The 27,601-nt window shown below is 39.6% G+C and overlaps 1 protein-coding gene across 2 annotated transcripts in view; it reads right to left on the minus strand.

Moving 5' to 3' along the window:
• Positions 1-21,604, minus strand: part of DERA (deoxyribose-phosphate aldolase) — a 167,647-nt gene extending 146,043 nt beyond the window's left edge. For both annotated transcript variants that reach the window (XM_010595188.3, XM_064284541.1), the window contains exon 1: positions 21,472-21,604. In XM_010595188.3, the coding sequence (XP_010593490.1) occupies positions 21,472-21,502 (31 nt within the window). In that variant the 5' untranslated portion in view covers positions 21,503-21,604. The remainder of the gene's footprint in view (positions 1-21,471) is intronic.
• Positions 21,605-27,601: the final 5,997 nt, after the last annotated feature.

The following is a 27,601-nucleotide window of genomic DNA, read 5'->3' on the forward strand; positions in this document are numbered from 1 at the left end:
AACTATACTCACCCCAGTGATTATAAACTATTTGATATTTGTAAATTCATTTATTACCCTAATAATCTCCCAAGAGATTTGCTACTATATCCAACATTAAGGGACACTGAGTATCTCCTAACAATTCTCTAAGTTTCATCCTACTATTTCATCTTTTCGGTCTGTTGTAGAAATTTCATTAGAGGGTATACCATCATATTCCTAAAAGATGCAGCTGCTCCTTTCTTATATACTACCAGAATTTACATTATGGACTTAACATATGGGCTTAAATTGGCTGAAATCTTAGAGTATGGCAGACAATTTGATTTTTTAAGGATAGGAGAAAACATGTCAGAGATAAAGAAGACAAAAAGTCCTTTCTTTACTGTTTCTGTTATATTCTACCTAGCCTACCCTTTGCTTTTACAGAATGCATTCACTCTATCAACCAAATATTGGTTCCTCAGCTTCTACCTATGCCTAGGACGATGCCAGGCAAAACAAATTAGGGGATCTGCATGGGTTCATACATTCTTGTCAAATCTGGAAAATCCATTTACATACCCAACAAGGTTGTGAATTAATTCTTGAACTGACAATACTCTCTGAAAACTGTCATCTAAAAAATAGTTGTTTCACACTTTTCAGTAAAATTAACATCTTAAATAAATTTGGTTAACACACATAATTTCCCAGATCACAAACATTTTATGGCCAATATCTTGGTTTTATTACTATACACTCTCATGAAGATACACCAAAAAAAAAAAAAAAAACTTATTAACCACATTTGGGTTTCCAAAAATGTAGTCTTTCAACTTAATGCACTCTGGGAAAACTTCTGACAAGAGTTTCTCCAAGCCCCTAAATGTGCCTAGTGTTCAGAAAGAATCATTAGACCTTAGAGAAATTCATTAAGAAGCTGGATAACTTTGGCCCCCTGCTGGGTAAGGATTCAACTCTCAGTCCTTTGAGAAGATTTGATCATTTATTCCAGGAGCCAAGAGAAAACCTATTTAACTCTTTCCTCTCAATGAGACATGATGAAGGACTTCCCTAAATCAAAATTTTTAAACGTCCAAAATATCCTGTTGCTTATCAAATTCATACTATCAGTCAACAGAAAATATTATTTATAAAGCTGCAACCTGTGCTGGGTGCTGTCGTTAGTAACGCAAGTTAGAGAGTTTGCGAGGATACTAACATGCTAAAGCAAACCAGAACACAATGAATTCTGTCAAAATAGCATAAACATAATTCAAATGCTACAGAATAGACATAAAAAAAAAAAAAAGACTCCCATTTCAATTTAAATAATCATGTTAAGCTACATAAAAAAAAGATGGCTTAAGTATGTTCATGGAAATTAAAGGTTATACAGTAAAACCTATGAGAGCCTGAACTCGATGGGACTGCTTTGATTTTCCAGGTCTTGAAAGTTTTCTGCCCTTGACAGGGTGCAGTCTTATCACTTTTCTATTGTTTGTTTTAGTGGAAAATAATTTGAGTTTTCCTTCTCTGACAGGTTTCTGCCTTACATAGGTTCTGTTTTCCCAGGTTTTAGTGTATAACATCTATATCTATTTTTCCTGAAAGCTATTGCCCTATTACCACTGCCCAGTACTCAATGCCCTTCTACTCTCACCACATACTATCCCACTAAAAGCTCATTTCAGAAAAAATCTATTATCAGTCATTTGTACTTTCCCATGAATGTAAGGTAAAAGGTGGCATCTCCTAGGAACATTTACTTATAAGTGTTATCTCTAGGGTAAAACAGAGTAAATTCTGAATGGCATATTTTATGACTGGTGTTCGCAACTGTCATTTCCTAAACATTGTGAATTCAAACAATTCCTGGTGCCTATTTCTTTAGGCAAATAATTTTTAAATGACCTACTGAGAATCACCAAAATTTTGCAATTAAAAATTGTATATCTGAATTATGAAACAATGTCTACTTTTAAAAAAAAAAAAAATTTTTTTTTTGTTCTCAATAGTATATGAGAATTTGCCTATGGTCATTTACCTAAAATAGTCACAGGATGGCACCAGCGAGACTTATCTAATGAACTCTAAAGTCTGGCTATGGAGTAAATTTTCAAAGATGCTGATCATATATACACACACACACACACAAGAAAAATCAGAAAAATAAAACAACCTGGGATGGATAAACGCCCATGGGCAGGGGGTGGAAAGGGAGAGAAGAAGGGAACCAGTGATAACTACTTTTAATCACATTTTCATAAGAAGAAAAGCAAATCATTATGTAAGTCTTGACTGAGTACACGTCTAGCCTCCACTACCATTACATCTCAGCATACACTGGGGATCCCACTGCCAAAGATCCCTTGAACTTCTCCACAAAAAAACCCATGCTAATATTCCTGTCAGCAAATACCCTTATTCACAAATCAGTTATTCTTTAGCTTTAAGGTTAGAACTTTGCAACAGTCCTATTGTATCTCATGTAGAAGAAAGGGCAAGTAATTCCTATAGTGGCTCACCGTATGCACAGCACCATGTCAGATACTCTATAATACTTCATTTAATCATCACAATTATGGACATAGCGTTTATTCATCACATTTTTTATATGTGGGAACTCAAAAGTCATCGATGAATCAGGATTTGACTCCAAGGCAATCTGACTTCAAAGTCCAACTTCCTTTCATAAAGAAGCTCTCTCTTAAGTGCCGTTGATTCAGTTCTGACTCACAGCAACCCTATGTACAACAGAATAAAACAATGCCCGGTCCCACTATATTTAATTAAATGGGTAACCATCCCAATGTATATATTTATTTACAAAGAGTTTTAATTTAGGTAGCCTAAAACTACATGGATATCTGCCCAAATTCTCAAACTAGGGTAACAGATCACCCTTTGAAATCGAAGTGAGCTAAGTTTTGGGAGAAAAATAAAAGAAAGCAGCATTTACTGTGTAGCTACTATATAACATATGCTTTATCTCATCTTCTTATTACTCTTTGATTTGCAGAAAAAATCAAGTATCTCCAGATTCCCCAGACTCATGCTCTCTAGTACACCTTTATCTGTTCAAATATATATTTAAACACACACACACACGTGCGCGCGCGCAGGAGGAGCTGGGAATGTAGGTGTACCCTTAAACAGCAGGCATCTCACATGTGCTAAAATACTCTGACTGTAAGCAGACAGGGCTTGGGTTGATACCGTCTCCCAAAACAAACTAAACCCCACCACATTCTGGAGCGTGATGATTGCCAACAATGTCTGGGTATATCTGTTCAAAACTGAATTAGAGTGGAAATCACCACCTGCTGGGTGCTGATTCAAAGCACTGCTTCCCAGCACCTGATCTCCTTCTGCAATTTCTCCTCAGGAAGACGTTCTTTTGTGGCACAGGTTTTGACAAGGTAGCTGGTTTTCCCGTTGCTTTCAGATGCTCCCTGACAAGCATCAAAAACTTTAAAGCTCCGTCCCTCCTTTAAAAAAGAAGTCATTAGATGTGCCACCTCAGAGGTTAGTCAGAGTTAGCTCTACAATAACTCTGCGGCCTGAACGTTCCCCGGAAACATTTCCCCTTGTGGTGCACCACAGGAACACCAGCTTCCCGCTCGCCTGCTCCACTGACCCAGGTGAACCTGAAGCAGTTGTGGAAGTCACATGACAAAAGTTAGCTCTAAAGGAGCTAGGTCTTGTTCGGTTTTCACAGAGAATCCTGCTCCTGTCTGCGGGGCAGGATTTAACAGCAACAGAAGTAGAAGACTGGGAGACTTATTTAACATCAAAAAAGCAGGACAGAAATCAAAATGTCAAGATTTCAGATGCAGCAAGAAGGCTGCCTCACCATTAAATACTCCCCTTGGTTAAATATTTTCAATTATGCAATTAAAGTGTCATTCCTTCATACCTGTTAAAATTACCTTTCCCAGGAAAAAGTAGCTTTTTAGACCATCAGCTTTTCACTTTGGTGGGAAATGAATTGTCTGCTCTTCTCCCAGACAGCTTTTAACAGGGAAAGACACACTCAAAGCAAAGTACAAAGCTACAGCAAGAGGCTGGTGTACCCAGAGGCAAAATTTCATCTACCTTCTGAGGATACCCGATACCAGCAAACTCTCAATTACTCAGGGGTTAATGATCAGGCTGATCTAGGCCCCTGGCTTTTTCTTGTTCTTCTCCTTGCTTACCTATATGACATGCCTACCACAAAGTTCAAAAGGCAAATATATAAAGAATTCAATTTTATCATTTTTGCTACTTGTTTTTAATCTCCATAGAGACCTATGAGCAAGGAAATTAAAAATCAGTATAAAAACACTACTGACTGCATAAAATTGTTGGGAGGAATAAAGTACAGGCTAATGTATGTTCTTAGCACAATGCCTTTCACATTATAAATATTCAGTAAGTATTCATTTTTATTATAGTATTTGTATTACCATCTTCAAGAAGGAAAAAGTATCTCCCTTTCAAAATCTTTTAAATCAACAAATAGAGACAAGACAAGCAGTACTGTCATTCTTGAAAAATGAACTATTTCTATTATTTACTTACTTGTTTCTATTTTCATTTTCAATAATAAATTAAACCCCAGAGCTTTGCTTGTAGTCTCTAGATATTCTCCCCTCACAAAGGGGAACCAAAATGCCTTAAAGAAACGGTTGGCTCAATTTCTGATGCAGGAAAGATACACGATGAGCCTGGAATATCTTACCGTATCTGAGTAAGGAAGGCCTCAGAAACCAACAGAAACATCTCAAAAGGACATAAGAGCCAAGAGACAATCTGAGCATTGAATATAAAAACTGCAACAACAAATTATTACTTCGACTGAAACCTATTGTATAAACATCCATGCATTCATAATCCCACACACATTGACACACACATAAAAAGAGAGAAATCTAAACAAACAAACAAAAAAATCAACCTCCCTCCCCAACAAAGTCCCTATTCACCACTAGAGGTAGCCAGGCCACTCCTTATTCTAAAATTGGTAAATTAAGTAGAAAGAATTAAAAATTTATTCTGCCTGTCTTATACAAACTGTATTTCAGGAGAACCAAATAGACCTACTTGATGAAGGAAAGTTCTTTTTAACTGATAATAATGTAAAAGGAATGATGGGAATAAAAAATAAGCATTTTGCAACCCTAAATGAATAACAATTATCTACAGATACTAAAACCACTGCGTCAGTGGGTAAAAGGGAATCTGACAATAGAAGGATCAGACTGCCACCACCTGAACTTTCTAATCAATCTCAGCACCACTAAAAGTTGAGCAAAAGCAGGCATTACGTGCCTCCTAACGTGCTGCAAACCCTGGTGGCGTAGTGGCTAAGCACTATGGCTGCTAGCCAAAAGGTCAGCAGTTCGAATCCACCGGGTGCTCCATGGAAACCCTATGGGGCAGTTCTACTCTGTCCTATAGGGCACTATGAGTTGGAATTGACTTGACAGCAACCGGTTTGGTTCTTTGGTTTTAAATGTGCTGCAAGATGAACTGTGCAGTACCACCTGTTAAGTGTGTAGTACCACCTATTAAGTGTGCAGTACCACCTATTAAGTATTCTTGCCAAAAAATTCAAAAGATGAACCAGGATCTCATCAAATTTTTAGATCAACCTTCTGGTCTGCAGGGCATATAGGAGACAGAAGAACAAGTTAAAGGACACCAAGTGGAAGCACTCAAGCAAATCCAGAATGAGGCCTTCTAAAGAATATTTGACCTGAGTGTCTTCAGCAAATAAACGACATGAACAGAAAAGGGAAGGGGCAGTTCTAGTCAGAAGAAACTTAAACACAACAATCAGCTGCGGCATGTAGACTCTGGATCCCAATTCAAACAAACCAGCTGTAAAAAGACATTTTTCTGAGACAAGTGGGAAAATTCTAACATACACTGGCTATACTGGATCATTAAAAAAAAAAAAAAAATTTTTTTTTTAATACTAGATGATTATGTTAAGGAATTATTATTTTGTTAGCATGACAAAGATCAAGTAGTTATGTAACATTATATTGTTTTTCTAGAGATACATATTAAAGTATTCGGGGCAAAATGGCATGATATCATGGATTTGCTTTAAAATACTATAGCAAAATAGGGGTCTAGCAAAGCAGGTACAGCAAGATTGATTAGTGTTCAATCTCTGGGGCAGGTATATGGGTTCATTATTCTAGTCTCTCTACTTTTGTGAATGTTTGAAAACTTACATAACCAAAAGGTTAAAACAAGTAAATTGATGTGCCAATATATATTTATTAAGAACCCTTCAGGGGTCCAATATGGTGCCATCAGAAACAGTTAGCCTTTAAAAATAAAAAATCAACCATGCATCAACTTTACCTTTCCAGCATGTTGCCAAGAAAGACTCTGATCTGTGAATAGAGATTTCGTGGCATCCACAGATGGAGTTTATGCATCTGACTCAAACTCCCTAAGAAGAACTCATAAGCTCATTAGCTCTTCTTAAGAGCTCCAGCAGCTTTTCTCAGCCAGGGTTCCTAATCTGAACCAAAGAACAAAACAATGACTTGAGCAACTATTTTCTCAGTTCTCCCAGTGGAGACCAGTGCCATTCTAGATGCATCAGAGAGGAGTTAATTTATTACACATAATGGATGCCTTAGAAGTCCCTTAAGAGCAAATGGTTAACTGCTCAACTAATAGCTGAAAGGTTGGCGGTTCAGACCCACACGTAGGTACCTAACAAGACAGGCCTGGCAATCTGCTTCTGAAAGATCACAGCCTTGAAAACCCTATGGAGCAGTTCTACCCTGCACACATTGGACTGCCATAAGTTGGAAATCAAGTGGATGGCAACTAACAACAACAGATACTTTAGGGCACTGGGGCTTAATTCTCTTGGAGAACTCCAGTTGTGGAAGGTTGCTAGATTCTCCACTCAGAACCCTCTTGGTTCTTAGTTTACCCATAATTCCAGTAACCTTGATTCTCTTGTTTCTAACTTAGATACTGGAAACAGCAAGACAGAAGGTAGGAATTGCTATAGCAGAAGAGTGACACAGCATGATCACAGAGGAAGACTTTTTAAAAGTATTAAAAATACATACAGTGAACACACACACAAAAAAAAGGAGAGCAGTTGTGGCCACTTGATTAAAAGAAAGTGGCATTTAAAAGCCTCAGGAGTCCATGAGAGCATTATTGTACAAAATCATAGCAGAATCTTTGATGCTTGTAACGATGGTCCTCCAAGTCACCAAATGCCAGTAAATTCTACTCAGTGCACTCTACCTGACACAGGAGCTAAATCCACAAAGCATAGGTTGCTACTGGGCAATTTTAATTTGCTTCTCTATGTATTTAAGAATTTTCAAAAATTTCTATAATGATCCAGAATTAGGCAAAAACATTTCTTAAAGATATTTAATTTTTGAAAAAAATTCATGCAAATGGCATTAAGTTTTTTAAGAAATTCTTTCATACCTAAAAGTGTAAAACCTCCAGACTGACTCATTCATCGAAGTTTAGAGATAAACTAAAAAACCAAACCACTGCCGTTGAGTTGATTCCTGTGTATTAGTTGTTCTCCTTGTTGTTAAGGAATAGTCAGAAGAAAACTTACAAAAAAAAAAAAAAATCAAAAGAATTAAGTGTTAAAAGGTATCTACTACACAAGAAATAAAAGAAGGCTTCAAGAAAAAGGAAAGATTTAAACTTGACCTCCAAAGTTGGAGACAGTTTTTGACAGGCAGAGGAAAAAAGGGGAACATTCTAAACAGGAGTAACATTTGCAAAGACCAAGGGCCAAAGCCAGCCAGAGGGGAGACAGGGTGTGTGGGAAGTAACAGAAATGGGATCAAATGACCCAGGGTCTTCAAAGGGAGGGGGAGAGAGGTGTTTGGGATTGGTGTGTTGTTGTCGTTAGGTACCGTGGAGTCAATTCCGACACATAGCGACCCTATGCCCAACAGAGGGAAACTGCCCAGTTCTGCGCCATCCTTAAAATCGTTGTTATGCTTGACCTCTTCTTGCAGCCACTGTGTCAATCCATCTCATTAAGGGTCTTTCTCTTCTCCCTGACCCTGTACTTTACCAAGCACGATGTCCTTCTCCAGGAACTGATCCCTCCTGACAACACGTCCAAAGTATGTAAGACACAGTCCGACCATCCTTGCTTCTCAGGAGCATTCTGGTTGTTCTTCTTTCCAGACAGATTTGTTCGTTCTTTGGCAGTCCACATTATAAGTAATAAGTCTACTTATTCCAAGTCTACTTAAGAATATATACATGTTCTTAATCTGGAATGTTCATAGGAATTATTTACGGAGCTGGTGAAAAAGCAGATTCCTGAGCTCCTCTTTATGATGCTGATAATTAAAGCTATTGTGGGGCTCAGAAAGCTGCATTTGTAACAAGCATCTCAGGTGATTCTGATGCAGGGCCACAGCCCAGCTGAGTGCATAGAAAGCTAATCATAAGGGAGGTAATCAAATGTATTGGAATAAATAAATCCGGGGTTCCAATTCTAGTCTTGCTTCTAACCAGCCATACGATCAGAAGCTTGTATTTCCTAGGTCTGTCTCAGTTTACTCAACTGTAACAGAAGGCTGTTGGACTGATAGCTCAGATGCCTTCCTGCTATTTTATTTATATATATATATATATACACACACACACACACACGCGTATATATATACATGGCTTTATAAATGCAGACACTATTATTTTCCTAGAATAATATTTGAAATATTCTTAAGAAATACTGTTTATTTAAGGATATTAACATAGGAGATATCTCTAGCTATTCCTTAAGCATGCCAGAAATCTAGCTCAACCTCATTTGAATGAAATCTCACACACACACACACACACCCCTACCTTGTGGCCCACCTTGGGGACAAGGAGTGTGCCCACTAAGTATTCAGGTGAAATGCTTATCTGAATCTGGATTGTTAGTTTAATTTGGATATTTTACCAGAATTTAAAGATAACCTTGACATCATTAACTACATACCAAAAGAACCAACGTACCAGGTAAGTGGTACTTTTTTAGGAAGTAATTACCAGAGGTGACTCTCATCTCAGACTTTGCTTTAGGGGAGGAAGGCCTGACTACACAAAGAGTGCCAGAAGTTGCAGCCAGAGCGTCTCAACATTTAAAAAATCTGTGTAGTTTGCTGGAGCTGAGATTAAACATTCATCCTGCTCTTACAGCCACTTTGGTTTCCAGGGAACTGACTGTTACGGCTGAGGCAGGCTGAGAAGGAGTACATCTGCAGACACACACACAACACACACCAAAGTTCACTGGAAATTTTCAAAGTGCCTTTTTATGCCGGTAACTCAAAGATGAACACATTTCAAGGTGACCCAATCCTCAAGTGACAGACAGTGTTTTAAAAGGGCCAGCGTTCTACACTTAAACAATTTCTAGTGACATGTTTAAATCGCATCCTCAAGGACTCTGTCTGCTGTCTCATTTACTAGTCTTTCTTTCCCGGCACAGGCATTCCATTTTAAATGAGTGCGTGAAGTTTTGTCTTCCTTCCTAACAATTAAAATCCACAGGGCTTAGATGCTTCAAATAAAAAACCTGTTTAACTCAGCAGACACCGTGGAGGACTTTTAATTAATTATACAACAAACCCAGATTATTACTTCATAGTTTTCCTATTATCAAAACAGTATCAGAATAATAAAAGACAGCCTCACCAGTCACGCTTATAGGCAATAAAATAAAATAAAAGACTTCAAAGGTAAAACCAAAGTTAGCACTCATAAAAAGATGCCCCATACGCAGACCCCAAATTCTCATAAAAATACCAGACTTAATGGTCTGACTGGGACTAGAAGGACCCCGGTGGTCATGGCCCCCAGACCTTCTGTTGGCCCAGGACAGGAACCATTCCTGAAGACAACTCTTCAGACATGGATTGGGTTGGAGAGGGATTCTGGTGAGTAGTGAGCTTCTTGGATCAGGTGGACACTTGAAACTATGTTGGCATCTCCTGCCTGGAGGGGAGATGAGAGCGTACAGGGGGTTAGAAGCTGGTGAAGTGGATACTAAAAGAGAGAGTGGAAGGAAGGAGCGGGCTCTATCATTAAAAAAAAAAAAAAAAGTATCATTAGGGGGAGAGTAATTGGGAGTATGTAGCAAGGTGTATATAAGTTTTTGTGTGAGAGGCTGACTTAATTTGTAAACTTTCACTTAAAGCACAATAAAAATTATGTTAAAAAAAAGATGCCCCATTTAAAATCGAAAAATGTACATAACCATTATATTGACAACATGTATGTCATACACAGACTGTGAAGGGTTTTGTCTTCCACCACTAAAATATTACCCATAGCCATTAGAGTACAATGATATTACACTAGAAATCTGAGAATTGGTTTCCTGTAGTCAGTTCAAATCCACCAGGCGCTCCTTGGAAACTCTGGGGCAGTTCTACTCTGTCCTGGTTTTTCTGGAGTAGTTAATGAAACATGCTAGGCTGTTTTCACTCAGTGCCTTTGTACAAACTTCTCCGTCAGAAATGTCTTTCCAAAAAACCTCCCCTGGACTGTCTGTGAATTCCTTTTTATCTTCCAATCCTACCACATTTCTGTTGCCACACTGTAACACATCACTGTGTAATCATTGTATGACTATCTTCCTTAGCTGACTATGAGCTCTGTGATAGCAGAGTCCAGGTTATGCCCACCTTGGTATCCCTGGCTATTACCATTAGCACTGAGTGCCAGAACAGCAGGCACACAAGTTAATAATAATAATAATAAAAACTCGTTGCCACTGAGTCGATTCCGAATCATAGCGACCCTACAGGGCAGAGTAGAAATGCCCCATAGGGTTCTCAAGGAACAGACGGTGGATTCGAACTGCCAACCTTTTTGGTTAGCAGCCAAGCTCTTAACCACTATGCCACCAGGGCTCTATAATTTATAACATATAAAAATAAAATTTAAAAAATTTATTCTGGTCCCTTTCCCCTTGTTTTCCTGAACAATTGTCCTAAACTATGGGGGCGGGGGGGTAAAGGAGGAGTCAAGCAAAGTAGGTGTTTGAGCTGGGTTAGGAGAGGGGAGCCACCAAGGCCCAAAGTGAGGTAAGGTATGGGAACCCAAACAGATGAGGAGAGTGCCCATGCATTAAAGTAGCCCAGATCTGGCATCAGAGTCCAATCATAAGAAGAATGATATCTGGACAAAGGGACAGGCAGACATAAGGAGTCAAAACACAAGCAGAATAAGAAGGGTATCTACATGGAGGAACAATGGCACAGACCTACTATTAGGGTGAAGGGAATAAACCTATGGACAGAGGGAACTGAGCCCAAGCAGGGTGAAGACGGTGACCTCACAGGAGGGCTGCCCAGCTCCGAATCCAAGAAAATTGAGAAGAATGTCAACAAGAGGAGGGAGATGTGAAACCTGGCAGGGAGACTGTTTCAAAAATGAAAAGGGAGAAAACTGCAATAGATTCTGTAGTTTTAGACTGGAACTGGAGGTATATCAGTGTGACTTCGTAATTCTCATATATAGAGAAGAGATACATGCATACATAGACATAAATGGTGGGGGGGTATGTGTATGTTCAGTACATACATTTTTCAGCTCTGCCAAGTGAGAGAGCTTGGGAACAGAGACACCACAGTTGCCATGAGCACACCTAATGTCAAATCTTGGTTCTGAATACCATAATCCACTGAAAAGAATGCTCCTTAGAGAAATGATTCATTGCAGTACTAGAGCAGGGAAAGTATAAGATAAGCCTGTAACATTCTGTTGAGCCAGAAAGTAAGGAAGTGTTTAAAGAATAATGGGACATGTCAAAAAAGACAGAGAAGGCAGCTTGAAAGGACTCCCATTAGCAAAATTTTAAATAATTTGAATATTAAACAATAGCAGTAATGACTATAATCCATTGAGAAAACAGGAAACCTCAAATACATACTAATAAGTAATTTGAAAGTTTGTAAAGGAACAAGATACTTAAATGTTTATTTCTAAGTACCTCCAACAAAATACATACTAATTACAAGCGTTAGAAATTAACTTTACAGTGGAGAAGGCTGGCAGACACCACCTTAATCCAGTGAACAAAATGAACACCAACAATAATGAGACAAATCAAAATTGTGTGCCCCTGATAGAACATAATGAGAGAGACAGCATCGTTTCTGTGATATCCCTATTAAAGATAAACAAAAATTAAAGATGCATAACCTCAATCTAATCATGAGAACACATTAGCAAACACAAACTGAGGGACATTCTACAAAATAACTGGTCTGCATGTTTCAAAAGTGTAAAGATACTTCCAGTCAAGGAATGACTGTACAAAATTCTTCCAGCCTGAAGACGACTAAAGAGATGTGACAACTAAAGGCAATGTATAATTCTGAACTCAATCCTATTGAAATAAAGGACATTATTTGGACAACTGGCTAAACTTGAATGGCATCTGAGGATTACATGGTATTAAGGTATTAACGGTAATGCCCTTATTTTGATGGCTGTGTTGTAGTTATGGAGAGAAATGTCTTTGTATGTAGGAAATACTAATACATCCAGGGGAGGTGGGACATCATGTCAGTTACCATTTACTCAAACAGTTCAGAGGAAAAAAAAAGTTCTTTGTACTGCGCTTGGAATTTTTCTAAATGCTTGAGATTGTTTCAAAGTTTTTAAAAAATTTAAAAAATGTATAGCTACTGAAGTATGCAGATTGAGCTCTATGCAGGAGGAACCATCCTTGTCTATCTTGTATCCTCAGAGCCTAGAGCAATACTACCTAGCACACAATGGATACTCAAAAACTAATCATTGGGTGAAAACACAATCTCATCATGGTTCTTGGTTTGGCAACTAGCCAGAGTTGATCTCCTTGACCCATGTTTTAAACAAGTAAGCTGCCCTTTCCCGTTTGTTCTGACTTGGGTTACAGAAAGCACCTCTACAGAGCAAAAGTGTCTACGTTCCTAAGTAATAATGGTCACTGATGATTCCAATCATGGATGTACGTCTAAAACAATCTCTTGTTAATGCATTACAGAAATTCACAGATTTGTCCCTATCTCCTCCCCATTAAAAATCAGTTTTCAACTACTTTTTTCTGTTGTCTTTCAGATAACTTTGAAATTTCTTTTCGTACATAAGAGCTTACAGATATACAGGCAGATGCCATTGTAGAGCAGAAAGATACTTAAAGATCACCTAGTATAACACCCACGTTTCCCAGATGCCTGCAAAGATAATGACATTCAAAGGGAAGTCACACTGTTGTCATCCTTCATAAGTCTCTTGAGATATCTTTAAAAATAGAGGTAACAAAATTGAATTTTAATAATATTAAGAAAAGAGGAGAAAGGTACAGTGTTTCACAGCACCTGCTCATGCATGGGGGACCAGGTAGATGCCCCAATCCCCCAAGCAGGTGGTAAGCTGATTGTTCACTCAACAGACACTTTTGAAGGCCTTCTTTGTCCCAGACACTATTCTAGATTCCTGGGATACATCGGTGAACAAAAGAAAGATCACGTTCTGGGTGCCACCTATAGCTTAGCCAAGAGTTAAGATGACTCACTGACAGTAGAGAAAAGAAATAGTCCATTTTAATAGAACCTGGAACAGTGCTCCACAGGACCTCAATGAGATCATTAGACCAGTGGTTCTCAAACTTGGGCCTGCTTCAGAATCACTTGAGGGGTTGTTAAAATGCATGTTCCTGGGCCCCGCCCCCAGAGCTTCCAATTAAGTAGGTCTGGGTTGGGGCCTTAGAATCTGCATTTGTAACAAGTTCCTAGGTAAAGAAGATGCTGCCATTTCAGAGACCATACTTTGAATATACCTGTTCTAGTTTAGGAGTCCCTGGCTAGTGTAAACAGCTGTAAGGCAAAGGTTGGAGGTTGGAGAACATCAAGAGGCCCCTCGAAAGAAAAGTCTGGTGATCTACTCCCTAAAAAATCAGCCACCGAAAACCCTGTGGAGCACAGTTTACTCTAATACACATGGGGTCTTCAAGACGCAGAATCAACTCAAGTGCAACTGGTGAAGGCATAGCCCAGTTTTAAGAAACCAAGTGGCCTTCCCGGAGGCAAAACTATTCCACAGTAGGACAGATGTAGCTTTTTTTTTTCCTTCTGACTCTAAACTGGTCCAGCTTTCTCTCTATAGGAACACAGTCATCCCCTATCCACTTGGGGCAAATATTTCCTAAAGAAAAACAAGGAGGTTTTTAGCTTTAGGTACGAGTTGGAGAAAATCAGATATGCATGTTTTAAGGAGGAAACACCTTGAGCAGAAGAGCACTGAACAGTGATATGAAAATTAACCTTAAAAAGTCAGAGGGTTTGTTCCTTAAGTTGTAATATCTTTCCCCATCCGCATGCCATGCTGAAACAGTCTTTTCCTTGAAGGAAGAATGTTTTCCTTGAAGGGCTTTTATCAAAAGCATTAGGTTCAGCTTCAACTGAACTCAATTTATTAAAAAAAAAAAAAAAAAGTCTATTAATTAGAAAAACTATGGACCAAAATATAAATAACAGTGATAGAATTATTAATAATTTCATAGTCGATTCTGTGTTAACTATCTTCTAAAACTTCTCCCATAAACATAAATCCCTTTTGTAATATGAGTTGGAATCGACTCGACAGCAGTGGTTTTTTTTTTTAATAAGCAAAGGGACAAAAAATTAGTTTCTTTAAAGGAAGAAGTTACAGTGTTTATTAAAAATACTTTCAATTAGAAAACTAAAAACCATCAACTAATCTACCAAGTTAATGAATACTAAATGATGATTTTCCTAGTACATGATAATTTCAATAACTTGGTTTAGCATTTTAGGCTAAACTTCTACCTGGATTTTAAAAAATATTTGCATAATTAATACAACTGATGAAGAAACACCCTTGAAATATACCTTCTTTTATTTAAACGAATAATAAAAACAAAGCTATGATCATTTAAATAGATGCATAAAAATCATTTACTATTATTCTACATACTAATTGTTTTTGTCTGTACTGTTACTTTTCAACAAATCAGAGTGATTCTAATCCTTGCAAATTAAAAAAGCGAAAATAGTTTAATTGTATTTCTTGAAAAGAAAATAAACACAAGTTTTGGAAAAATTATGTGGCTGTACAAAGTCAAAAGCCACATCCTGGGGATACCAAAATGAGTAGGACACTCCAGCCCATCCCTATTCCAGACACACCATCTTCAGGATCTTCTAATATAGGCAATACTCCTTTATTGCAAAGTCCACATTCCAGAAACAGAACTCGAGTTTAAAATCAGTCTCTACATAGGCAGTGACTAAAATAGTTTCAACTTGGTGAGGTAATCAGTTGTATTTATTAAGACAGAACAGAGTTTGCTATTCAACAAAAATTTCTGAACACCTCCTGAAGTCAAGATTGCAAAATTAGAACAGTCACTTTTAAAGATAACAAATACAGTACCTTATAGGTGATTCTCAAAATTAGCTCCTCAAACCCCTATATAGTAACACTAATTGAACAAAGAGTCCCCGGACGGCACAAATGGCGCAGTTAAGCTCTCAACTACCGGCTGAAAGTTTGGCAGTTCAAACCCAACCAGAGGTGCCTGAGAAGACATACTGGCAATCTGCTTCCAAAAGGTCACAGCCTGGAAAACCCTATGAGGCAGTTCTACTCTGCACACATGGGGTTGCCCTGAGTCTGAATCAACTAGATGGCAACTAACAACATTTACTGAACCCTCACGTAAAAAAAACCAAACAAAACTGTCGCCTTCCTTTCATGGTGTCTTCACGTGTTACGAAGCAGAATTGAGACTACTATTATAAGAACTCAAAAAATAGTTTAAACAGAGAAGAAAATATTCTTTGATGGTTACGAGTCGGGAGGGAGGGAGGGAGAGGGGTTTTCACTAATTAACCTGTTGCCGTGGAGTCGATTCTGACTCATAGTGACCTTATAAGACAGAGTAGAACTGCCCCATTCGGTTTCCAAGGAGCACCTGGTGGATTAGAAGTGCTGACCTTTTTGGATAGCAGCCGTAGCTCTTAACCACTATGCTACCAGGGTTTCCTTTCACTAATTAGACAGTAGATAAGAACTACTTTAGGTGAAGGCAAAGACAACACACAATACAGGAGAGGTCAGTACAACTGGACTAAACCAAAAGCAAAGAAGTTTCCTGAATAAGCTGAATGCTTCGAAGGCCAGCATGGCAGGGGCGGGGGTTTTCAGGGGACATCTAAATCAACTGGCATAATAAAATCTATTAAGAAAATATTCTGTACCCCAGTTTGGAGAGCGGCGTCTGGGGTCTTAAACGCTAGCAAGTGGCCATCTAAGATGCATCAATTGGTCTCAACCCACCTGGAGGAAAGCAGAATGAAGAGCACCAAAGACACAAGGTAATTATGAGCCCAAGGGACAGAAAGGGCCACATAAACCAGAGACTACATCAGCCTGAGACCAGAAGAACTAGATGGTACCCGGCTACAACCTATGACTGCCCTGACAGGGAACACAACAGAGAATCCCTGAGGGAGCAGAAGAGCAGCGGGATGCAGACCTCAAATTCTCATAAAAAGACGAGACTTAATGGTCTGACTGAGACTAGCAGGACCCCGGAAGTCATGGTTCCCAGACCTTCTGTTAGCCAAAGACAGGAACCATGCCCAAAGCCAACTCTTCAGACAGGAAGTGGACTGAGCTATAGGATAGAAAATGATACCAGTGAGGAGTGGGCTTCTTGGATCAGGTAGGCACATGAGACTATGTGTGCAGCTCCTGTCTGGAGGGGAGATAAGAAGGTGGAGGGGGATAGAAGCTGGCTGAATGGACACGGAAATAGAGGGTGGAGAGAAGGAGTGTGCTGTCTCATTAGGGGGAGAGATTATATAGCAAGGTGCATATGTATTTTTGTATGAGAGACTGACATGATCTGTAAACTTTCACTTAAAGTACAATAAATTAAAAAAAAAAGGAGAATTGCTCCATAGGGTTTTGTCTGTGATCTTTAAGGAAGCAGACTGCCAGGCCTTTCCTCCGCAGTGCACTGGGTGAGTGTGAACTACCAACCATTTGGTTAGTAGTTAAGCACAAACCATTTGTACGGGCATACTTTGTTTTACTGTGCTTCATTTTATTGCACTTTACAGATATCGTGTCTTTTACAAATTGAAGGTTTCTCTAACAGCATGCACTCACTCACTTTGTGTCTCTGTGTCACATTTTGCTAGTTCTCGCAATAATTTTCAACTTTTTCAATGTTATTATATTTGTTACTGTGATCTGTGATCAGCGATCTTTGACGTTACTATTGCAACTGTTCCGGGGTCCCATGAACCATGCCTTTAGAAGATGGCAAACTCAATCAATAAATGTTGTATATTCTGACTGCTCCACAGACTGGCCATTCACTCATCTCTCTCCCTCTCCTTGGGCCTTGCTATTCCCTGAGACACAATATTGAACCTAGGCCATTTAATAACCCTAAAACAGCCTCTAAGTGTTCTACCTAAAGCAAGAGTCGCACATCTCTCACTTTAAATCAAAAGCTAGAAATGATTAAGCTTAGTGAGGAAGGCATGTCAAAAGCCAAGAGAGGCTGAAAGCTAGGGCTCTTGTGCCAAACAGTTAGCCAAGTTGTGAATGCAAAGGAAAAGATCTTGAAGGATATGAAAAGTGCTACTCCAGTGAACACATGAATGGTAAGAAAGCAAAACCGCCTTATTGCTGACATGGAGAAAGTTGTCCTGGTCTAGACAGAAGATCAAACCAGCCACAACAGTCCCATAAGCCAAAACCTAATCCAGAGTAAGGCCCTAACTCTCTTCAATTCTATGAAGGCTGAGAGAGGTGAAGAGGCTGCAGAAGAAAAAATGTGAAGCTAGCAGAGGTTGGTTCAAGAGGTTTAAGGAAAGAAGCCGTCTCCGCGACACAAGAGTGCTAGGCGAAGCAGCAGGTGCTGCTGCAGAAGGGCAGCAAGTCACCCAGGAGATCCGGCTGAGATAACTGAAGGAGGCCACACTCAACAGCAGATTTTCCATGTAGACAAGGCAGCCTCACACTGGAAGATGTCATCTAGGGCTTTAAGAGCCAGAGAAGTCAATGCCCGACTTCAAAGCTCCAAAGAACAGGCTGACTCTCTTCTTAGGGGTAAATGCAGCTAGTGACTTTAAGTTGAAGCCAATGCTTATTTACCCTTCCAAGAATCTTACGGCCCTTAAGAATTATGTTAAATCTACTCTGCCCAGGCTCTACAAATGGAACAACAAAGCCTAGATGAGAAAGCACATCTGTTTACAACATGGTTCTAAGGCCGCTGTTGAGACTTAACTCTCAGAAAAAAAGATTCCTTTCAAAATATTACTGCTCATTGAATATCCACCTGATCACCCAAGAGCTCTGATGGAGGTGTACAAGAAGATTAATGTTGTTTCCATGCCTGCTAACACAACATCAAGGATATCACTGCTGATGTCAGATGGATCATGGCTTAAAGCAGAGAATACCAGAAAGATGTTTACCTGTATTCTGACTATGCAAAGACACTTGACTCTGTGGATCATAACAAATTATTGATAACATTGGAAAGAATGGGAATTCCAGAACACTTAGTTTATGCTTATGAGGAGCCTGTGCATAGACCAAGAGGGAGCTGTTCAAACAGAACGAGGGGATACTGCATGGTTTAAAGTCAAGAAAGGTGTTTGTCAGAGTCGTATCCTTTCGCCATATTTATTCAGTCTGTATGCTGAACAAGTAAGCTGAGAAGCTGGACTATATGAAGAAGAACGGGGCATCGGGATTGGAGAAAGATTCATTAACAACCTGCATTACACAGATGACGCAACAGCGCTTGCTGAAATTGAGGAGATCTTTACTGATGAAGATCAAAGACCACAGCCTTCAGTATGGATTACACCTCAACATAAATATAACAAAAATCCTGACAGCTGGACCAATAAGCAACATCATAATAAACAGAGAAAAGATTGAAGCTGTCAAGGATTTCATTTTACATGGATCCTTCCCATGGAAGGAGCAGTCAAGAAATCAAAAGGTGCATTGCATTGGGCAAATCTGCAAAAGACCTCCTTAAAGTGTTAAAAAGCAAATATGTCACTTGAAGGACTAAGGTGCACCTGACCCAAGCCATGGTGTTTTCAATCAATTCATATGCATGTGAAAGCTGGACAGTGAATAAGGAAAACCAGTGAAGAACTGATGCCTTTGAATTATGGTGTCAGTAAAGAATACTGAATACACCACGGACTGCCAGAAGGATGAACAATCTGTCTTGGAAGAAGTACAGCCAGAATGCTCATTAGAAGTAGGGATCATAGGACTTCATTTCATACACTGTGGACATGTTATCAGGAGGGACCAGTCCCTGGAGAAGGACATCATGCTTGGTAAAGCAGAGGGTCAACAAAAAAGAGGAAGACCTTCGAAGAGATGGACACACTGGCTGCAACAATGGGCTCAAGCATAACAATGACTATGAGGATGGCACAGGACAGGGCAGCGTTTCATTCTGTTGTACATAGGATCGCGGAGTCAGAAACCAACTCAAGGGCACCTAACAACAATACAACATCCATTCTGCAGCCCAGAGATTAAGGAGTAATTTTGACTTTCAAGTCTTATTATTTAAGAAATACCTTTCATATGGCTAGATCTGCCATACATAGTGATTCCTCTGATAAATGTGGGCAAAGAAAATTGAAAACCTTCTGGAAAGGATTCACCATGCTAGATGCCATTAAGAACATTCGTGATTCATGAGAGGAGGTAAAATATCAGCATTAACAGGAGTTTGTAAGAAGCTGATTCCAACCCTCATGGATGAATGACTTTGAGGGGTTCAAGGTTTTACTGGAGGAGGTAACTGCAGATGTGGTGGAAATAACAAGATTTATACTTAGAAATGGAGCCTGAAGATGTGACTAAATTACTGCCATCTCATGATAAAACTTTAACTGATGAAGAGCTGCTTCTTGTGGGTGAGCAAAGAAAGTGGTTTCTTGAAACGGAATCTACTACTGGTGAAGATGCTGTGAATATTGTTAAAATGACAACAAATGATTTAGTGTATTAGACAAACTTAGGTGATAAAGCAGATGCACAGTTGGACAGGGCTGACTCCAATTCTGAAAGAAGTTCTACTCTGGGTAAAATGTGATCAAACAGCATCACATGCTACAGGGAAATCTTTAGGGAAAGGAACAGTCAATCGATGTGGCAAGCTTCACTGCAGTCTTAAGAAAATGCCACAGCCACCCCAATCTTCAGCAACCACCACCCTCATCAGTCAGCAGCCATCAACATCAAGGCAAGACCCTCCGTCACCAAAAAGATTATAACTCCCTGAAGGCTCAGATGACAGTTAGCATGTCTTAGCAATATTTTTTAATTAAAGTATGTACACTGTTTTTTTACACATAATGCTACTACACTTAATAAGCTACAGTATAGTGTAAACATAACTTTTATACGCACTAGGAAACCAAATCATTCCTGTGACTCGCTTTATTGCAGTCGTCTGGAATCAAACCTACAATATCGCAGAGGTATGCCTGTAGATACCCACAATATATCAAGCACTTTACATGACATGCATGCTCTCATTGAATCCCCAAACCACCTTACCAGGTAAGTACTACTATTATAACCATTTTACAGCTGAAAAAGCTGAAACTCAGGACGATTAAGTAATCTGCCCAAAGTCACACAGCTAAGAAGTTGAAGAAACGGAAAACAAAAACATGCAAGGTTTTGGAGATCCTTAACTTTGTCTCGATCATGGTTTCGCTGTTTGAAATACAAATATTTCACGTTTTAGGAAATCCAAACTAAGTTCTCTTACCTTCTGAGCATTTGACTAATATCAATAAGATGATAAACGGTGAAATAATTACAGGAACTTTCACAAATTCTTGTACACACAAAATCATACAGAATTTTCAGTAAGTTGCACTTTTGGTACAGAGACCTGACAACTTTTCCACTAGCGCGGACACTTTGAGATACAGGTCTGTTAAAAATTACCTATGGGAATCCGCATTAAATCGCAAGGGGATTCTACTAAGAGGGGGAAAGGAAGGTTTTTATCTGTTTTTGCTGTTTAGGGTTTTTTGCAACCAGGGAGCTAGAAGGTGACAGGATGAGACAGAAGATGGAAATCAAATCCTCTCCGGTTTCTTAGCTTATTAAAAATAAGACGCGTTCTAAGGCCGACGGCGTCAATGTGCCCCAAGAGTTCGGTCTCCCTCCTTCGCCTTTGCTTAGGCTCGGCGCGGACTCGGCGCTACTAGTTTCCGCCCCGGCCAGATCCCCTCGAGTATCCAGGGCCAGGGGGCTGCGCGGGGCGCCGCGGTCAGACCCGCTCGCTCCCAAACACCGGCTCAAGCTCTGGGTGGAGGCAAGCTCCTCGCTACTCCCCAACAGAGCAAGGAGCTGGAGGCAGGACGTACGGGAAACGATGGGGGGAGAGGGGGCGACCCGTGGGCCCCTTACCGAACTCCGTGCCTGGGTTACGCGCAGACATGGCGCAGGCGGCAGCAGGACTCTGAGACCCTCGGCGGCCGACTCACTCCCCGCCCAGCTCTTCCGCCTTCCTGCCCGCCCACAGCGCAGGACGCGCGCCCCGCCCCTCGTCCCCTCTGGGGGCGGAGCCCTGGGCATCGGCCACGTGGTTGCGACCCCAAGCCAACTGCTCTGCGAATCTTACTACCACTGCTCTGCCACCTTACCAGGAAGTGAGGAGCTGGAGCACTACCGCCGGAAATAATGCTACTGAAACCTGTTTTTAAAGTAATTGTCAAAAGTGTTGAATAACAATATTCCTAGAAACTCTTAACCATAAAATTAGGTAACAAGAGGGGAGCAGATCCATCCTGAAATGTAAATGCAAATAATGAGCAATCTGAAGGGCCCTGCAGGACACACAACTGGGACTTTTAATCTGGATTTCAAGAGAAACGTTTAACAGAAGCAGCTAAGGGACTGAAAAACGTAAGGACCTAGCAGCAGGGAGAAGACCTGGTTTTCACCCTAGCCATGACAGTAATTAAGGAGCATGGCCGTGCGGAGGTTAAGTGCTGGCCTGCTAACCAAAAGGTTTGGGATTGGAACCCACCAGCTGCTCCACAGGAGAAAAATGTGCCAGTCTGCTTCTATAAAGACTTACAGCCTTGGAAACCCTATGGGGCAGTTCTACTCTGTCATATAGAGTCTTTATGAATTGGAATTCAACTGACAGCAATGGGGGTGGCACCATGGTTAAGAGCTGGGATGCTGGCCTTTGGCTGCTAACTGAAAGGTCAGCTGTTTGAATCCACGAGCTGCTCTGCTGGCAAAAAGACCTGGTGATCTGCTCCCATAAAGATTACAGGCTAGGAAGCCCTCTGGGGCAGTTCTACTATAGGACAGCTCTGTCTTATAGAGTCACCATGAGTCAGAATTGATGCCACGGCCTACAACAACAGTCATAAAGTGTGTGATACCGGGCAAGTCAGCTGCATTTTATTTTCCTCATCTGTAACAGATGACCATGACAATTTCTTAGATCTCTAAAATGCTATGATTGTATGATGCTAAGATTTTCTTCAGCCTGATTTCTCTGTCCCCAGGTTAATAAAATCATCTGGAGTCACTCTACAGCCTCAACATAGGCTACATGTCCCTCGTTTGTACTCACAATTCGAGGCACTTCTGCTCTGCCAAAAGAAAGCAAAGTATGAATTACGGCTACTCTACCATGAGCCAGTTACTGTGCTAGGTGCTTTCACACGTATGGTAGCATTTAAGCCTCAAAACAACCCTCCAGATATGTATTATATCTCCATTGGTACAAACAGTAAAGCTATGAATAGAGTGGCATCCTGCTGTAGTGAAAACATTACCAAATGCTGTTGGGTCAACCTAGAGTCATGGCAATCTCGTGTGTCAGAGTAGAACTGTGCTCCATTGGATTTTCAAAGGCTGGTTTTTCAGAGGTACATCACCAGGGTTTTTTCCAAGGCACCACTGGGTGGAGGGCTCCAAATGAGTCAGACAACTTAATATACCAGCTCCTTCACTAAATAATTACGTGGTCCTGGGAACATTACTTATTGTCTACTTCTGTGGAAAATGAGAATGATCATAATACATTTGCCTATGTGTATAAAACACCTAGTGCATGGAATGGCACATAGTAGATACTCAATAAGTAGAAGCTGTTAATCTTATTGTCAGGTTCACACAGAAATTACGGTGCTAAATAGGAAAAAAGTATTTCCAGTCTTATTCCACTACACACAGCTGCCTCTCAGCCTTGTCCACACATAACAAAACAGAACAACAATAACAAAAAAACCAGTTGCCATCAAGTCAATTCCAACTTATGGAGACCCCACGTGTAGAACTGTGCTCCATATGGTTTTCAGTGGCTAATTTTTCACAATTAAAGCGCCAGGTTTTTCTTCGAAGGCACCTCCGGGAAGACTCTAACCATCAACCTTTTGGTTAGCAGCCGAGTGTTTAACCATTTTGTGCCACCCAGAGACTCCTTGTCCACAAATAGCTACTGCTAAATATTTTGGATGTGTCTAGATCCTATTTATACATATAACAGTGTTTTATCTTTGTTTTTATTTTAATCCCGAGAAACAGAAAAGCAGCCCTTGCAAGCCTAGAGCCAGCATGCATTCACAGCTAGGCCATGGTGTTTCCAGTTCAACATAAACAATTTCACAGAACATCAGAGCCAGATAAGGCCACTGTAACCATGATAAATCAACAAAAACAAGACTATGGTACTCATAATCATGTCTAAACACATACCAAAAAAACATGAGCATTGTCCCAGCCACAAAAAAATGACCAAACAGCCCCCGTCCTAGTGGTGACTGCCACTTCCTTATCAGTCAGTTTTAGCCTCTCTATATTCTTCTTATGTTTTAGATAAGAATTATATTTTAAAGAGCTCAGCTGCTAACCAAAAAGTTAGAGGTTCAAGTCTACCCAAAGTGCCTTGGAAGAAAGGCTTGGCAATCTATTTCCAAAAACATCAGCCATTGAAAACCCTATGCAGCACAGTTCTACTTCTTGCAGCAAGGCTCCTACTTCTTTGACTCTTCCCCAAGTCACCAAACACAAGCCCAATTTCTGTAAGTCATTCCTAACACCCTTTTACTGGGATACCTCATGATTCCCCAATGGAAGTGTTCTCCGTTGTGGCAATAAGTCAATAAACCCAACTTTGTTCAACTACAGGTGTGTTCCTGGTGGCCTTTGGATGGCAGTATTAGCATCCCTTCAAGATTTAAAAAATAGAATTCTATTTTGCGATAAGAATACAATTCCAAGCCAGATACTAAGCCATTCATTATGCATTCACTTATAACTTAAGTTAAAAAAAAAATTGGGAGATCCTAATTTAGCTATACATAGTTTTATATTTTTTTAGTTTTATATTAGGAGCCCCAGTGGCACAACGGTTAAGCACTGGGCTGCTAACTGAAAGGACAGCAATTCGAACTCACCACTATTCTTCAGGAGAAAAGATCTGGTGACCTCCTCCTGTAAAGATTACAGCCAAGGAAATCCCATAGGGCAGTTCTACTCTTTCTTGTAGGGTTGCTGTGAGTCAGAATAGACTGGATGGCACAGATGAACAATAATTTTGTATTCTCAAAAATCAGAATCAGGGCAGCCTCCTAAGGCAAACTTTTTAGCAATACATCTGAAAAGAATCTCTCAAGGACTTTTTTCTAAAATTAACTCATTGCACAGTATTTATCTGGAACTAATCTCTAGAATTAAGAAAGTATGTTAAATCGGCAGCATTCAGAAAACCAGTGGAGATAGAATGCAAACAATGAACTTCTCTTCATGAAAAAAAATTTCCCAAGTTTCACTTTGTGAAGATCTTTGTTAAATCTATTGCCTTCCGAAACGTATTAAGTATTCTTAAGGCAAGACCTCCAAAGAAAGATCTACACGGAATCACGCAAGAGCTTTTCCTGAATCCAACGTCTAGGCTCCACCCTAGCTTTACTAAATCAGAATCTCTAGAACCCTGGAATCTGTACATTTAAGTTCCCCCGAGCTAAAAGCAGTAAACCACCCACCAACCTAGTGGCGGTGGAGAGTAAACTAGTATGCGTGCCACCCAAGCCATAGCCCAAAATGGCCCTTACAAGAGTAAACTGTCTTTAAAGTATTTTATTACTGTATTTTTACACAAATAATAGCAGCCTTCTGTGTTTGTTTGCTGGCTGCTGGCTGCTGGCTGCCCCTCCCCACCCCCCGCAAGGTATTTTTGCAAGCATGCTATGCTCATTTTTTTACAGCAACGTGAGGAAGAGGATTGGTATGGAGGCACTTGTGAGAGTGCCTTTTGGGCAGTGGGGCAAGGTCATGGCCAGTAAACAAAACCATAAGGTGCATGTTATTTGCATTAAAATGTGGTATATTTTGTATGGTGAATATAATGATATTTTTAAATGCAAATTTTGTAACTATTCCTTTTTATGAATATTTTAAAATATAAATTTTAAGGTGCCAGATCGATTACTAATTGCCTTCTTTTTCAAGTAAAATTAAAGCACTAGGGATATGTCACATTTATCTTGATGCTTCTAAGAACATACTTGGCCTGTGAGATAAGAGTAATACATTTTTAAGTTCCAAACAGCATGGACCATTCCTGTTTGGTTCTTTGCTATATGCCTCATCTAGTAGAGTATCTGGCACATAGTCGGCTATGAATGTTTGTTAGATTAATGGTTATATATTGCTGTCTGTGCTATTTTTCTTATAGTCCCTTTTTTATCTATCCAGTTTTATTTGACTGTCTTCTCCGATCCTATTATTTTTAAGTGTGACATTCACAGGTTCCTCATGTAAACATCCATTCAGACAATTGTTAACTATATGTCTAGGAAAATGGGGAAAACTGTAGAAGCAGGACTAGAGAGTATGAATATCAGACTAAAAATATTTTAGAACAGGAAGGAGACTTATAGGAGAACATCTAATTCTTAGTTTATGGTAAAATAAGAAAAATAAGAGTTGTATTGAATATTTTTGAAACTAAGTTTATTCAATTTAAAGACTATGAGACTATTCATATTGAGGCTATGTTCTTCCCTACCAACTTCACATTAAAAATGGCCTTTCTTTTATGAAGACTGTGATGGTAGATTTTTTTTTAATGGCTTCACTTGGCAAGATAAAAAGCAATTCTATCTTACCCCTCACCTTTTTTCTAATTTATTGGCCCATGAAATTCTAAGGTTTGAGAATCGCTAATAGAATAATTAAAAAAACTAGCTAATATTAGATGCTTCCTGAGTTTAGCCCTTTATATCAATTCTTTAGTATTTCCCCCAAATATCAATGTGGGAACTATTATCTCCCATTACAGATGAAGAAACCAAGGCTCAAAGAGAGAGTCTGTAAGTGCTCGAGCACAGCTTAAAACCCAGGCAATATAACCCTACAGCCTACTCACTCACTGTTCCCCACTATCTCACTGAAGCCAAATTCATTAGACAAGTCACTTAACATCTCTGAAATTCAGGCTTCTCATCCATAAAATGAGGATAACAATACCTACCTCATTAAGTTACTGGGAGTATTATTACTGTTCGTTAGCTATCATTTAGATGCCTACTTAGGCCTGGTTTCCACAGGTAAATTTGTTAATTGCTTCATTTCTCCAGAGACCCTATTGGTCTTAAAGTCATTGCTTCTAGGTCCCACTAGCAGCTGTGTATTCCTATAAATAAGCAAAGAAAAGCTAAGCCTCCAACCTCAGGATATTCTTGCTCCAATTTTTTTTTTTTTTTTCAGGTATCTCCCTAATGTAAGAGATCAACACACACTGTAACTTACATGGTAACCCAAGAGGAATCAGCCAAAGATTAGACAAGTCTATAAAACAAATAACACATGTTGAGGAAGGTGCTGCTTAGTTCAATCATGTATACAAGATAAAAAGGGCAACACCTGCCCAAAAGCAATGACAAGAAGGCAGGAAGGAACAGGAAATATGGACGGAAATGGGGAATCAGATTGTGGGAGGGGAGAGTGTTGACACATCGCAAGAATGGCAAACAATGTCATAAAACAATTTCTGTATAAATTGTTGAATGAGAAACTAATTTTCTCTGTAAAATTTCACCTAAAGCACACACTCAAAAAAAAAAAAAAAAACAAGAATATCTTGGTCTCAAAGAAATGGCAGCTAAATTAATTCCACTGAATTTGGTTAACTAAAGTATAAACTGTAATTATAAACTATGGTGCATCCTTACGAGGACATTCTGCAGCCATAAAAAATACATTCATATTTTACTTACTGACATGAAAAATATTCTCAAGAAAATTAACCACTCAAACCTGGTCTCCTGGAAGAAAGCTCTGGATGACACTAAAACTGAGATGTATTGATTCATAAGGAGATAAATTACTAAAATTAGGTGGGGATTTGGGCTACCATGACCTGATGATCATTAGGACATAGAAAGGAGTCTCCAAAGAGTGGGAAACAGAAAGTAGGTGGAAATGAGGTTGTCACCTAAGCTGGACTCCCCCTAGGTAACTGGATCTCAGGTCTCAAGGCTCAGGTTGCATTTGAGTTCACTGGAAAGACAAG

Source organism: Loxodonta africana, chromosome 4 (assembly GCF_030014295.1).
Source record: "Loxodonta africana isolate mLoxAfr1 chromosome 4, mLoxAfr1.hap2, whole genome shotgun sequence".
Lineage (NCBI taxonomy): Eukaryota > Metazoa > Chordata > Mammalia > Proboscidea > Elephantidae > Loxodonta > Loxodonta africana.